This window comes from Conger conger, chromosome 1 (genome assembly GCF_963514075.1).
Source record: "Conger conger chromosome 1, fConCon1.1, whole genome shotgun sequence".
Lineage (NCBI taxonomy): Eukaryota > Metazoa > Chordata > Actinopteri > Anguilliformes > Congridae > Conger > Conger conger.
Genome location: NC_083760.1, coordinates 94,740,643 through 94,754,188, shown reverse-complemented (window position 1 = coordinate 94,754,188; position 13,546 = coordinate 94,740,643). Strand labels below are relative to the sequence as shown.

Sequence of the window (13,546 nt, the reverse complement as noted above, 5' to 3'; positions counted from 1 at the left end):
ATGTGTATGCTATGTGTATGCTATGTGTATATGTGTATGCTGTGTGTATGCTATGTGTATATGTGTATGCTATGTGTATGCTATGTGTATATGTGTATGCTGTGTGTATGCTATGTGTATGATAGGTGTATGCTGTGTGTATGCTATGTGTATATGTGTATGCTGTGTGTATGCTATGTGTATATGTGTATGCTATGTGTATGCTATGTGTATATGTGTATGCTATGTGTATGCTATGTGTATATGTGTATATGTGTATGCTATGTGTATGCTATGTGTATATGTGTATGCTGTGTGTATGCTATGTGTATATGTGTATGCTATGTGTATATGTGTATGCTGTGTGTATGCTATGTGTATGATAGGTGTATGCTGTGTGTATGATAGGTGTATGCTATGTGTATGCTATGTGTATGATAGGTGTATGCTATGTGTATGCTATGTGTATATGTGTATGATATGTGTATGCTATGTGTATGATAGGTGTATGCTATGTGTATGATAGGTGTATGCTATGTGTATGATAGGTGTATGCTATGTGTATGATATGTGTATGATAGGTGTATATGTGTATGCTATGTGTATGATAGGTGTATGCTATGTGTATATGTGTATGATAGGTGTATGATAGGTGTATATGTGTATGCTATGTGTATGATAGGTGTATGATAGGTGTATATGTGTATGCTATGTGTATGATAGGTGTATACTATGTGTATGATATGTGTATGCTATGTGTATGCTGTGTGTATGATATGTGTATATGTGTATGCTGTGTGTATGCTGTGTGTATATGTGTATGCTATGTGTATGCTATGTGTATGCTATGTGTATGATAGGTGTATGATGTGTGTATATGTGTATGCTATGTGTATGATATGTGTATGATAGGTGTATGCTATGTGTATGATAGGTGTATGATGTGTGTATATGTGTATGCTATGTGTATGATATGTGTATGATAGGTGTATGCTATGTGTATGATAGGTGTATGATGTGTGTATGCTATGTGTATGATAGGTGTATGATGTGTGTATGATAGGTGTATGCTGTGTGTATATGTGTATATGTGTATGCTATGTGTATATGTGTATGATATGTGTATGATATGTGTATGCTACAGGTAATAATTGTACTATGTGATGACTCAGTGACTTGGAACTGTACTTCCCTCCAGGGGTTTCAGTGCACTTGTCCCTGGTTCTGATTTGCACTTCATTGTAAGTCTGCTAAATGACTGTAATGTATTGTAATGTAACGTAATGTTCTCTGAAGATTGAAATGAAATTAACTTTCCTCACCGTGCAGATCTGACTCCGAAATGAACCCAACCCCTGGTGAGCAACAAAGGAGAAACGCTCTCTAGACAGCGCTTCAGGAAACTGGGGTCCAGAGGAAATAATGTTTCATTCATCTCACGGCAGACAGCGCATATGAGCAGACCGTCAGGACAAAGGCCAGCGTTTCAGCATCCAGCGATCACCACGGCAACACTTTTTATATGATTAAGTATAGTACGGAAGTAGTACGGAATTACTACTATAACCAAATTATTAATTAGTCCGAAAAATGCAGTTTACATTACATTACGTTACAGGCATTTGGCAGACGCTCTTATCCAGAGCGACGTACAACGAAGTGCAGATCGAACACAGGGACGAGTAGGAAGAGGACCTGAGAGGACAGTACGGTTCCCAGTCCTAGCATGACCATACAGATGCAATCAGAACCCTTGAAGAATACAACTTACGAACTAGCATACCACAGTTGGCAGCTAGAATACCCCGAGTACAACAATACAATATGTAATACAACAATATCTATATATGACTATATAAGTCATGTTGGGTTTAGGTTCCCAGGGTGACGGCGGCCATTTTGGGTTCAGTTTCTCAGGGCCATGGCGGCCATTTTGTGTAGGCAGAGCAGGGCTGCACGGACACTGAGCCTACCCGGGTCTTTTATAATTAACAACACTACACCCAGCACTGAATTAAAGAGATTTCATCGTTGTTGTTCCCTCTGTGCGTGGGTGTGTGTGTGTGTGTGTGTGTGTGTGTGTGTGTGTGTGCGCGCATCTGTGTGTGTGTGTGTATGTGTGTGTCTGTGTGCATCTGTGTGTGTGTGTGTATGTGTGTGTATGTGTGCGTTTGTGTGTGTGAGTCTGTGTGTCTGTGTGTGTTTATGTGTGTGTGTGTGTGTGTGTGTGTGTGTGTTTATGTGTGTGTGAGTGTGTGTGTGTGGGTGTGTGTGTTCAGGGGCTGATATCAAAACACATCAAAGAACAATAGGTGCATTTCCCTCGCAGCAGGGAAGCTCTTGGGAAGTGACAGGTGTATAAAAGCACACACCAGGCAGTCGGGAGATGTAGGCCAGTACAGACCTGCGTGGTGGAGAGGCACGACTCTAATGCCGGAGTTAGACACAGGGAAATAACACCAAGACAAAGGCCCTGCTGGCAGAAACTGCCTGGGATGAAACGCCGAGCTTTAACTGAATCTAAAGAGATGAAGAGTGCCGAGGAGTCCTTTCAAGCACAGGCACACTTCACTAGTGGAGAAGAAACACGCTTAGCTCGCCTACGAGAACGCTGAAAGAGTGAACAAAAACATGAAGGATAGAGTTTAGCTCCCGTATAACCCAAGGTTGAGGCAGAAACGATAGCAGCTGATAAGTGTTGGATAATATCTCATAAACGAGAGAGCGGAGAGCAGTTTTAATAGACCTTTGTTACATGAAAACAACACACCACAAGACACAAAGACGGAGAGAGAGAGAGAGAGATTTTTCAGAAGAGACACACGAAATGACCAAAATACAAAATACAAGATTGTCAGGCACCCCTGCAAGGAGAGACAATATAATCACCAAGCCCAACAACTCTGAAACTAAAAGTGAAGGTCCAGTCCCAGAGAGATAGAGGAAGAGATAGGGACAGAGAGATAGAGGGAGAGGGAGAGAGAGAGACACAGAGAGAGAGGGAGAGAGATATTCTATTGATTCTGCTTTATTATAACAACTATAAAGGAGACATACAACTTAAGAGAGAGTGGGGGGGGGGTGTTATTGTTAATTGCTTTGGCAATATTGTTTGTATACAGTCAGATAAAGCATGATTGAATTGAGAGAGAGAGAAAGGGAGAGAGAGAGAGGGGGAGTGAGAAAAGAGATAGAGAGAGGGAGAGAAAGAGAGAGACGGCAGATGAACATTAATATTTCATGTTGCTGAGATGGCAGCAGCACAGAGACTCTGATTTCGCACACGAGCAGCACACTTCTGCACCGCTCTGACAGACACCTGAGAGTGTGTGCTCACCTGCAAGACCTCCTGCACACCTCAACTCAGAGTGGCCCCAAGGCAGGGTACAGCAGAACGGCCTCACACAGCACCGGAGCTGAACACAGCACTAACCATCCCAACAACACCAGAGTCAGAGTACTAACAACAACTATCCAAAACCAGCTCTGCTTAGCTGCAGTACTAATCAATCACAGCTCTGCTTAGTTTCAGCGCTAACCAATCCCTGCCCTCCTTAGCTTCAGTACTAACCAATCCGGGGCCTGCTTAGCTTCAGTACTAACCAATCCGAGGCCAGCTTAGCTTCAGTACTAACCAATCCCAGGCCTCACCCTCACACAGAAACATCACTTCTACCCCCACCCCTCACTATTTTCAAAAGATTTTACACCCGCCTCTAATAACAAAATATCAGGAAGAATGACTAATTCAGACCTCTGTACCTGTCCCCTTGCATGTAGTCTCAGTCACCCTCACCCTATCCCTTCTGAATCAGTCTGCAGAACGTTCTCTGGGAGAGAGGACAGAGGGAGAGAGGGGCAGAGAGGGGGAGAGAGACAGAGAGAGGAAAAGAGAGTGGGAGAGAGAGAAAGAGACTGGGGCAGAGAGGGAGAGAGGGAGAGTGAGAGGGAGATAAATGAAGGAGAAATGAAGGTGTGGTTTTGCAATGGCGGAGCTTTCCGTGCGAGCCCCATCTTGTCTGACGCTCAGCAGGAGGGAGTGGCACATTCCTGTCTGATCTGCGCGTCCATCTTCAGCGTCATGAATACCAGGCCCCGCCCAGCCCTGCCCACGAGCCTATGGGAGGGGCGTGTGTGTGTGTGTGTGAGAGCGTGTGTGTGTGTGTGTGTGTGTGTGTGTGTGAGTGAGTGTGTGAGAGAAAATGTGTGTGAGTGTATGTGTGTGGGTAGGAGTTTGTGTGTGTGTGTTTGTGAGAGAGAGAGAGAGAGAGAGAGAGAGAGAGTGTGTGTGTGTGTGTGTGTGTGTGTGTGTGTGTGAGTGAGAAAGTGTGTGTGTGAGAGTGGGTGTGTGTCTGTGTGTGTGTGGGTAGGAGTTTGTGTGAGTGTGTGTGTGTGTGTGTGTGTGAGTGTGTGTGCGTGTGTGTGTGTGGGTAGGAGTTTGTGTGTGTGAGTGAGAAAGTGTGCGTGTGAGAGTTTGTGTGTGTCTGTGTGTGTGTGGGTAGGAGTTTGTGTGAGTGAGTGAGAAAGTGTGTGTGTGTGAGAGTGTTTGTGTGGGTAGGAGTTTGTGTCTGTGAGTGAGAAAGTGTGTGTGTGAGTGTGTGTGTGGGTAGGAGTTTGTGTGAGTGTGTGAGTGTGTGTGTCTGTGTGTGTGTGGGTAGGAGTTTGTGTGAGTGTGTGTGTGTGTGTGTGTGTGTTCTACACTCCCCCAAGGTGAGCTAAGCTCCGCCCTCCAAGCAGGTTTGACAGGTTTTTTTTTCCAGAGTAGCGAGATCATCCTCTCTGTACGGACGCTGTTGTTTTCACTCCAACTTTTACCTGCTCCACACTTTATACTTTCCTTCCGGAAGACTCTCTCACTCCCAGGTAAGCCCATTTTCATATCGTACCTTTTTCACTTTACATTTCAGTCCCTAAACACTGCCAGAGTGGGGGAGTTGTGTTTTAAAGGATGTGTTCTCTAATAAAGAGTAAAGCGTTGTGTGGGTAGACACGGTTTCCGGTGGCTAAATGCTAAATGAACAATATGGAGTCTTAGTTGGGAAAGTCCCTCAGACTGTCATACTGATTCATAAACAAGAGAATAATGGGATAATAATGGTTTTTCTAACTATCCGATTAATGTATTAGTAACTTTGTCACTTTGTACAAATGTGAAGGATGTTTTTGATTCCCACTCCAGAATTTAATTCTTGAATTTAAAAGTTGTTGTGTGCTGAATATGAAATAAATATAAATAAAGGACGTTTATGAAGATTATGTTTAGGTTGATATGAATTAATCAACAAAGAATGAAAGCTGTACGTTTTAAATTAATTTTAAATAATTGGTCATTCAGGACACCTCATAAAAACATTAGTTTTACCTTCTCTTAACTTTGCTTTGACCTTAAAATACATTTTAAAAAATGATAACAACGATGATAATTGGAATTCTCTCAGTAATTACCTGGCTCACCAGACAGAATATAACAGGGAAGGAATCTTCAAAAAAGGTACAGGAAATGGTTTCTATGGAAACTCTAAGATGAGTGATATTATCTGATATTATAATTAGGAAGAGAAAACACAGAACAGTGGAGCTTTTACACACACACACAACACACACACACACACAACACACACACACACACACACACACAAACACACACACACACACACACACACACACACTACAGACACACACACACACACTACACACACACACACACACAAACACTCACACACACACTACAGACATACACACACACACACTACACACACATAGACACACATATACACACATACACACACATACAAACACTACACACACACACACACACTCACAGACACACACAGACATACACACAAGGACATATATACATGCTCACACACAAAAACATACACACATACAAACACGTACACACACATATGTAGACACAGACACACACACTCTCCCTCTCAAATTCAAGTTGCATTATTGGATTGTTGTTTGGAAATACATGTTGCAGATATTGATAAGCCTACAGAGGTCAAACTAAATATTGAGATAAATGACTATTTATATATAAACAATGACAATACAAAAATCTCATAAATACAGATAACAAACACATAAAAAATTAAATGACAGCAATAATAATAATGAATAGCTAATATATTCACAACCACAACAAGAGCAAATCAACACATAAATGATTCTGTGTCTATAAATCCCTCTCTCCCTTGGGTAATATATGCGGTTAAAAGCTTCCACAGTTTTGTGTGGGAGGCTCCAAACACTATTCCAATTATCAAGATCTCCAGGGACAGCTTTTCACACATACCTCTCAAAAAATAAATAATAGTTTTAAAAAACTAAAAGAAATTTAATTTGAAATGACCATGAAAGAATCTGCCACGCACGTTCCCTTTTGTTCAGAACCTGGAGTCACACAAAGGACGTTAACAGAGAGCAGATAATCTGCAGGTCACTCCCTTGAAAACTTCATAAATCATAGCTTATAAAAACGCACTTCTGATACGTCCAGACTTCCCGCTCCATCCTCCAGGCATGCACAGACTCTTCCTGACAAAAAGCAACAAAAAAACTACAATTACATCCTGCTCACAGCTTACTAACACTAACAAATAAATAAAAAGAAAACGTGATCAAAATCAGTTGTAACCAATCCCTCAAAAACCACAAGAGAAAAAGCCAGGCCTCCACAAACCCTTGTGGTGGTAGGAGAGGATTTGTGCCCAGTGGCTGGACACACCCTCACACCTGTACACTGCACAAAGGCATTATAATGTGGATGCTCACACAGGCATTAACGCTGGCCTGAGGAAGCAAACAGGTGTTACAGGTGCTCTGCTTTAGAAACCCACAAGCTCTGCTTTAGAAACCCACAAGCTCTGCTAAGTGGCTACCACTGCTGGGCCAAGGCCTGAACCCGAAACAGCTGAGAACTTCAGAAACAAAGTTAAATAAAAGGAGAGAGCAGAAATAACTGCATGTTTAATGAGTCAGGTTTATAGTTTAAGCCCACTGTTTTAATGCTCCAGTCATTCCCCATGCTAAATTATTCCCCTCACTTCCTGGCAGTCCCTGACATTTTTAAAAAGATGTGATAAAAAATGATATAAAAAGCCTGATTGAGGCTCGCTGAAGGGAGACGTGTCAGTGAAACTGTCACAGGTATTGCACCAAATCCTCTTTAAAATGTGCTGCATCACCAATGTGATTGATGGATTTATTGATGGATGGACGGATTGATTGACTGATGGATTGATTCAGCATCAGCAGTGGCTTGTTCTCTTGAAGGAGTCTTTCTTTATTTCTTCCCTTCATTCTCATTCTTTGGAAAAAGACACTTGAAACTCCTGAGTTTGACACACGATCACTGCAGAAAAACACAAAAGAAGTCAATCTCAACAAGTATTTCAGGCTTAAAATCTTACGTCTATTACTTTTTTGCTGAACGCCGAAGACAAAGATATTGCCAGTGAGGTTAGACAGTTTGACCTATTTCAAGATTTGCCAATGGGGCAAGAAAATGTCATTTCTCAACCTAAAATGAGCAAATAGTTTCTACTTGAGAGATTTGTAAGCGTAAAAACAAGGTTCAAAGACTTGCGATGCTCTGTATTAATCCTGCCATCTCTCTGTCAGTGTTTTGGGTCTCCCTGCATATTCAAATTCAAATTCAAATGAGCTTTACTGGCACGGCAAGTGTACACTTACACTGTCAAAGCATAAACCGACATAACAGTTGGCAGGCGATTACACTGAACTAGAATAAACATACAGAAGAAACAAAATTCTACATCAAGAAGATAACACAACTGGTAATTAACTATAATAGGTCTTTGTTTTAATTTTGGTTTCAATGTTACTCACTGTACCTCAGTTTGTGTCAAGTGCCAATTTATCTGCCAGTCATGCACCTTAGCCCCTAGACTACAGCCACCTTAGCCACTAGACTACAGGCACCTTAGCCACAAGGCTACAGGCACCTTAGCCACTAGACTACAGGCACCCTAGCCACTAGACTACAGGCACCTTAGCCACTAGACTACAGGCACCTTAGCCGCTAGGCTAAAGACACCTTAGCCGCTAGGCTACAGGCACCTTAGCCACTAGACTACAGGCACCTTAGCCACCATGGCTACAGGCACCTTAGACACTAGACTACAGACACCTTAGCCACTAGGCTACAGACACCTTAGCCGCTAGGCTATAGGCACCTTAGCCGCTAGACTACAGGCACCTTAGCCACTAGACTACAGGCACCTTAGCCACCAGGGCTACAGGCACCTTAGCCACTAGACTACAGGCACATTAGCCACTATACTACAAGCACCTTAGCCACTAGACTACAGGCGCCTTAGCCACTAGGGCTACAGGCACCTTAGCCACCAGGGCTACAGGCACCTTAGACACTAGGCTACAGTCACCTTAGCTGCTAGGCTATAGGCACCTTAGCCGCTAGGCTGCAGGCACTTTAGCCACTAGACTACAGGCTGCCCCCGGTAGCGCTCTACTGACTCTGACTGCCTCTCCCCCCAGGTTTCGGGACCCGAGTGCCCCCGTCCCGTCGCAGAGATGAACTGGTCGGCTCTCGAGAGCCTCCTGAGCGGGGTGAACAAGTACTCCACGGTGTTCGGGCGCGTCTGGCTGTCCATGGTGTTCGTGTTCCGCGTGCTGGTGTTCGTGGTGGCGGCGCAGCGCGTGTGGGGCGACGACAACAAGGACTTCGTCTGCAACACGCGGCAGCCCGGCTGCACCAACGTGTGCTACGACAGCATCTTCCCCATCTCGCACATCCGCCTGTGGGCCCTGCAGCTCATCTTCGTCACCTGCCCGTCGCTCATGGTGGTGGCGCACGTCAAGTACCGCGAGGAGCGCGACAAGAAGTACGTGGCGGTGAACCCCGGCGGGCACCTGTACGCCAACCCGGGCAAGAAGCGCGGCGGCCTGTGGTGGACCTACCTGCTGAGCCTGGTGTTCAAGGCCACGTTCGACGCCGCCTTCCTCTACATCCTGTACTACATCTACGAGGGCTACGACATGCCGCGCCTGTCCAAGTGCGCGCTGGCGCCCTGCCCCAACACGGTGGACTGCTTCATCTCCCGGCCCACGGAGAAGAAGATCTTCACCATCTTCATGGTGGCGTCCTCGGCCATCTGCATCCTGATGTGCCTGTGCGAGATGATGTACCTGGTGGGCAAGCGCTGCCACAAGATGCTGCGCGTCCGGCACGAGAACGAGCAGCTGCTGTTCGCCGAGCGGCACGGCATCACCAACCTCTCCCGCCCGCGCTCCGTGTACACCCTGCTGGACCCCGCCGCCCCCGCCCGGGCCCCGCCCACCTGCGGCGTCGCCGCCGGCGACAAGCTCAAGAGCGAGGAGGCCGCCACGGCGACCGGGAAGATGGCGTAGGGCCGGCCAATCGGAACGAGGATCGGGGGCGGGGGGATGTGCTGCATCAGTGCAAAAAATGAAAAACTTGAACACAATAAACAATATATTTCTTTTGAGCGGGTCTGGAACAGACAGTGAAACTACACAGGGATAAACAACATTTTTCATAATTCTTTTAATTTTTTAATTGCCTTTCTATAAGGTGCACATTTTATTTTCATTTTGTGTTCGTTTGTTTGTTTGTTTGGTTTTAAGTTTCACTCAAAGCACTGTTGGAGGGTTCAGTTCCCACAGAGTTGCTCGCTCTCTCTCTCTCTCTCTCTCTCTGTCTCTCTGTTTGTTTTTTTATTGGTGTTCGGAGCGCTGGGACCAGAAGATGCAGTGATATATCGGGATAATCTCACGGACAGAAACCCGCAGATCATCTTCACAGCTCTGCAGTAGCTGTGATTGACAGTGTCTAATGGCCGCAGGGTGGGCGGTCCTGAGAACACTCAGGGTGTGAGATGCGCTCCGTGGCCTGGACCCAAACTCCGCTCTAGTTATATAACAGCGCCCCCCTTTGGTCAGCCTCAGGACTGCAGTCTGTGCCACTCCGAAGCAGGGCCGTGGAGCGAAGAAGGAGGAATCTTGGAAAGTCGAGGAGCCCTTTCAGAGCGATGGGACACACGGAGACACATGGGCCCAAATTAGAGAGAAACACAACAAAAAATAAATCACAGATAAAAAGTAATTGCATTACGCCGTTTCCCAAGCCCCGAGATGAACTGGCTCCGTTTACGCATCGATTTTCTCATTTAGCGTCTTCATCCTGCTGAAGCAGCCGCACAACGGGAGCACTCCCAACAGACTGAAGCACACACACACACACACACTCGCACACACACACACACACACACACTCGCACACACACACACACACACTCGCACACACACACACACACACACACTCACACACACACACACACACTCGCACACACACACACACACACACACACACTCACACACACACACACACACACACACAGACACACACTCGCACACACACGCACGCACGCACACACACACATGCACACACACACACTCACACAGACCTACACCAACACACACACACATCTACACCCACACTCACACACACACACACGCACACACACACACAGACACACACACACAACTACACCCACACACACACACACCTACACTCACACTGACACACACACACCAATACCAACCAAGTACACACACACACACACACACACACAGACAGAGCTCACGTACACACACACAGACAGAGCTCAACGCACAGGGCAAGCAGCTACAGGAGCAGATGAGTCACCTGTAGCTCACACACACACACACAGACAGAGACACACAGACAGAGCTCTCACACACACCCACAGACACACACACACAGATACCAGCTTGAGAAAAACTAACGCAATGAAAATACGAGCTTGTTTCTCTCTGCCTATATTTACATGCAAGATCACATAAATGTGATCTGTCACCTCCTGTTGTCCAATACAGGGCTGTAATTCCTCCGTGGATCACTTGCTACAGATGTAAATATTCACAAATTAAGGCTAACCATCGTCTCCACTTTAACCTCATGTTCATAGTGTAATTTCAAATCCAATATTCTAGAGTACAGAGCCCAAATGTGTATATACATAAATACAAATATATACTTACAAATAGGCTATAACTTATGCAATAGTCTTCCACTGGAGGACTGCACCTGTCCCAGCCTGCCCCAAAGGTTGTGTTTAACGCCACTCCCTCGTACCTGCGCACAACATCACACAAAGGCCCCGTGGGTGAATAGTCCCGGCACAAACCGCGCACTGTACAGCACAATGCCAGTTTCTCATCAGCTGAACATGTGAATAACGAACAGCTGCAATGTGATCTCAGGCGAAACTTATATAACATTATATCAAAATCAATATTTTTGTACTGCTGGTCTATCCAATGCGTGTCTATTTATGACCTTTTTGAAATAAACATTTGCGAACCAGACTGTGTGTTATTCTTTATCGTTCTCCTTATCAACTCTGTAACTACATTAGTTATTGCCAATTCAAATTAGAATAAAAAAGTAAATGAATCTATTTGTGATTGGTTAACGAATTATAAGTTCATCCAATGGTTTGCTAAATATTCATGTACAAATAGATTAGTTGGTTGTTAACAAATGCATTAACAAATGAAAATATTTTAATGCTTAATAAATGAATTTGTCCATCAGTAATTAATGTTAACAAGTACATTAGTTAATCCGGATTCATATACCTATTGTTAAATGTGACCCTTTGTTGTACACCAACATTTAAGCATGTCTCTATTCATGAAACCCCATTATTGGTTCCAATTGTATCTGTATGGTCACGCGAGGACTCGGAACCGTACTTTCCTCTCGGGTCCTCAACACACTTGTCCCTGTGTTCGATCTACACTTCGTTGTACGTCGCTCTGGATAAGAGCGTCTGCTAAATGCTTTGTTGTGTAATGTAATTGGGTTTCGCGGTCACAGATATCCCTGGGGGAAAAAATGACATGTACCAAAAAATATGCACTTGTTTTATTTAGAAAAAAACCCGGACAAACTGCAAAGTGAAAGAATTTGAGAGAGGTCCCCATCGAAATGGCCTTGTGACTATGCTCCGCCACAAATGACATTTCCCACACGGAACAGCTGAATTAAACCGATTGCCCAATTTCGATGCATTGTTCCTCGCCGAGTCACCCGTGAGTCACGACTCCGAAACACAATGGTCGCGGCTGAAGATCCCAAACAACATTCCGCCTCAAAACCGGACTGAAATGTGAGTGCTTATAGACTGAACGATTTGCGTCATAATATATACATGATGATAAATGCAGTCTTCTAAAACAAAGAGTGGCGTCATATCTGAGCGGAAAATAATTTTATCGGAAATGTAAAATAACTTTGACGCAAACTTGCTGTAGCCTATTTAGTATGCAGTATGACCTATTTTGTATCGTTCAATTATCATCATTTGTCTTGAATATTACATATATAACAGGGTTGCCCGCTAATAACAGTATTTGGATAGACCTGTAACTTTATAGCTTCTGAATGAGTGCGTTCGTAAATCGCTCGTGTCAAAATATTAAATTATTTCTAGCTACGACGTTTGAATCCGTCTTAACTGGGCTATGTAATGTAATGTAATCTATTTTACCCACCAGGCTACATTGTTTGAGCACTTAAAATGGGCTGTACATGTTGCATGCGTCATATTTTCCAACTCCTCAGTTCAGTCCGAAGAGAAACTTTTCATAACCGGTCCCGACAAAAACACACCTCGTTTTCCCATTGGCGACGCTGTTCGTCTTTGACAATACCGGCAACGCCCTAAAATAAAAAAACTGAAAACGCCCCTAACTATCCCACCAATCATAGAGACGTATCGTAGTCGTACATTTGACAGACGTTATCTATCTCCAGTAATATTCAAAAATACGCTCGTTTATTATACGTCAAAAACACGTCATCGCCAAGACATTTGTACTGGAAATGAGTTTTCACTACGGACAGGTAAGAATATTGCTTCCTGGTAGTAAAAGTTTACTAGTTTTAAAGTAAGCTTAATGTTCATTTTTGTTTTCAAGTAACCAATAAAATGCAGGAATTGCTTGTGTGTTTTAGTGCAATTTAACATATTCTCTCATTTATATCAATATTTGATGAGTTACTCATTCGAGTCTGGTTAGCTAGTGATGTTCCCGAGTGATTTAGCTAACTTAAACGGTAGGAAATAAAGTTAACCTAACGTTAATTCCATTTTTTCCGGATCAATGTCATTTTAGTACGCCAAGCAGATACATTCGGACTAATGGCTCACTGGTGATCGTAATGTCTGTGAAGTTTATTTCTTAACGTTAGCCAAGTTTGCTATTTTGGTTTCAGTTTGTCTTACGGTTTAGAACACTATCGAGCTGTGCTCTTTGCTTAGGGAAAATATCACGTCTTTCATTAGTTTCTATTACTTGTGTACACGGTTTCTCGGACGAACCACTTTCTACCCGTGAACTGCTTTTTAATTCGTTTTCCGGTTTGACAATTGCTTCTCAGTCTTATCCAAATTGTGTTGTGGCTCCATTTAAATTCAGTATTAGCAGACGCCCAAACAAACAGAATGATTATAATGATACAAACAACA

General features: G+C 44.0%; 2 protein-coding genes across 3 annotated transcripts in view; both read left to right on the top strand.

Annotated features, from left to right (window-relative positions):
* Positions 1-4,219: 4,219 nt before the first annotated feature.
* Positions 4,220-10,260, top strand: LOC133129409 (gap junction beta-4 protein-like). The gene is made up of 2 exons (XM_061243483.1): positions 4,220-4,842; positions 8,506-10,260. Exon 2 carries the CDS (start codon positions 8,542-8,544, stop codon positions 9,376-9,378), a length of 837 nt encoding a protein of 278 aa, XP_061099467.1. The 5' UTR covers positions 4,220-4,842; positions 8,506-8,541; the 3' UTR covers positions 9,379-10,260.
* A 2,545-nt stretch (positions 10,261-12,805) lies between these two features.
* LOC133134125 (peflin-like) overlaps positions 12,806-13,546 on the top strand; it is an 8,665-nt gene continuing 7,924 nt past the window's right edge. For both annotated transcript variants that reach the window (XR_009709251.1, XM_061250563.1), the window contains exon 1: positions 12,806-12,921. Coding sequence is in view for 1 of the 2 variants with exons in the window: in XM_061250563.1 (XP_061106547.1) it covers positions 12,901-12,921 (21 nt within the window). In the remaining variant the exon portion in view is untranslated. The remainder of the gene's footprint in view (positions 12,922-13,546) is intronic.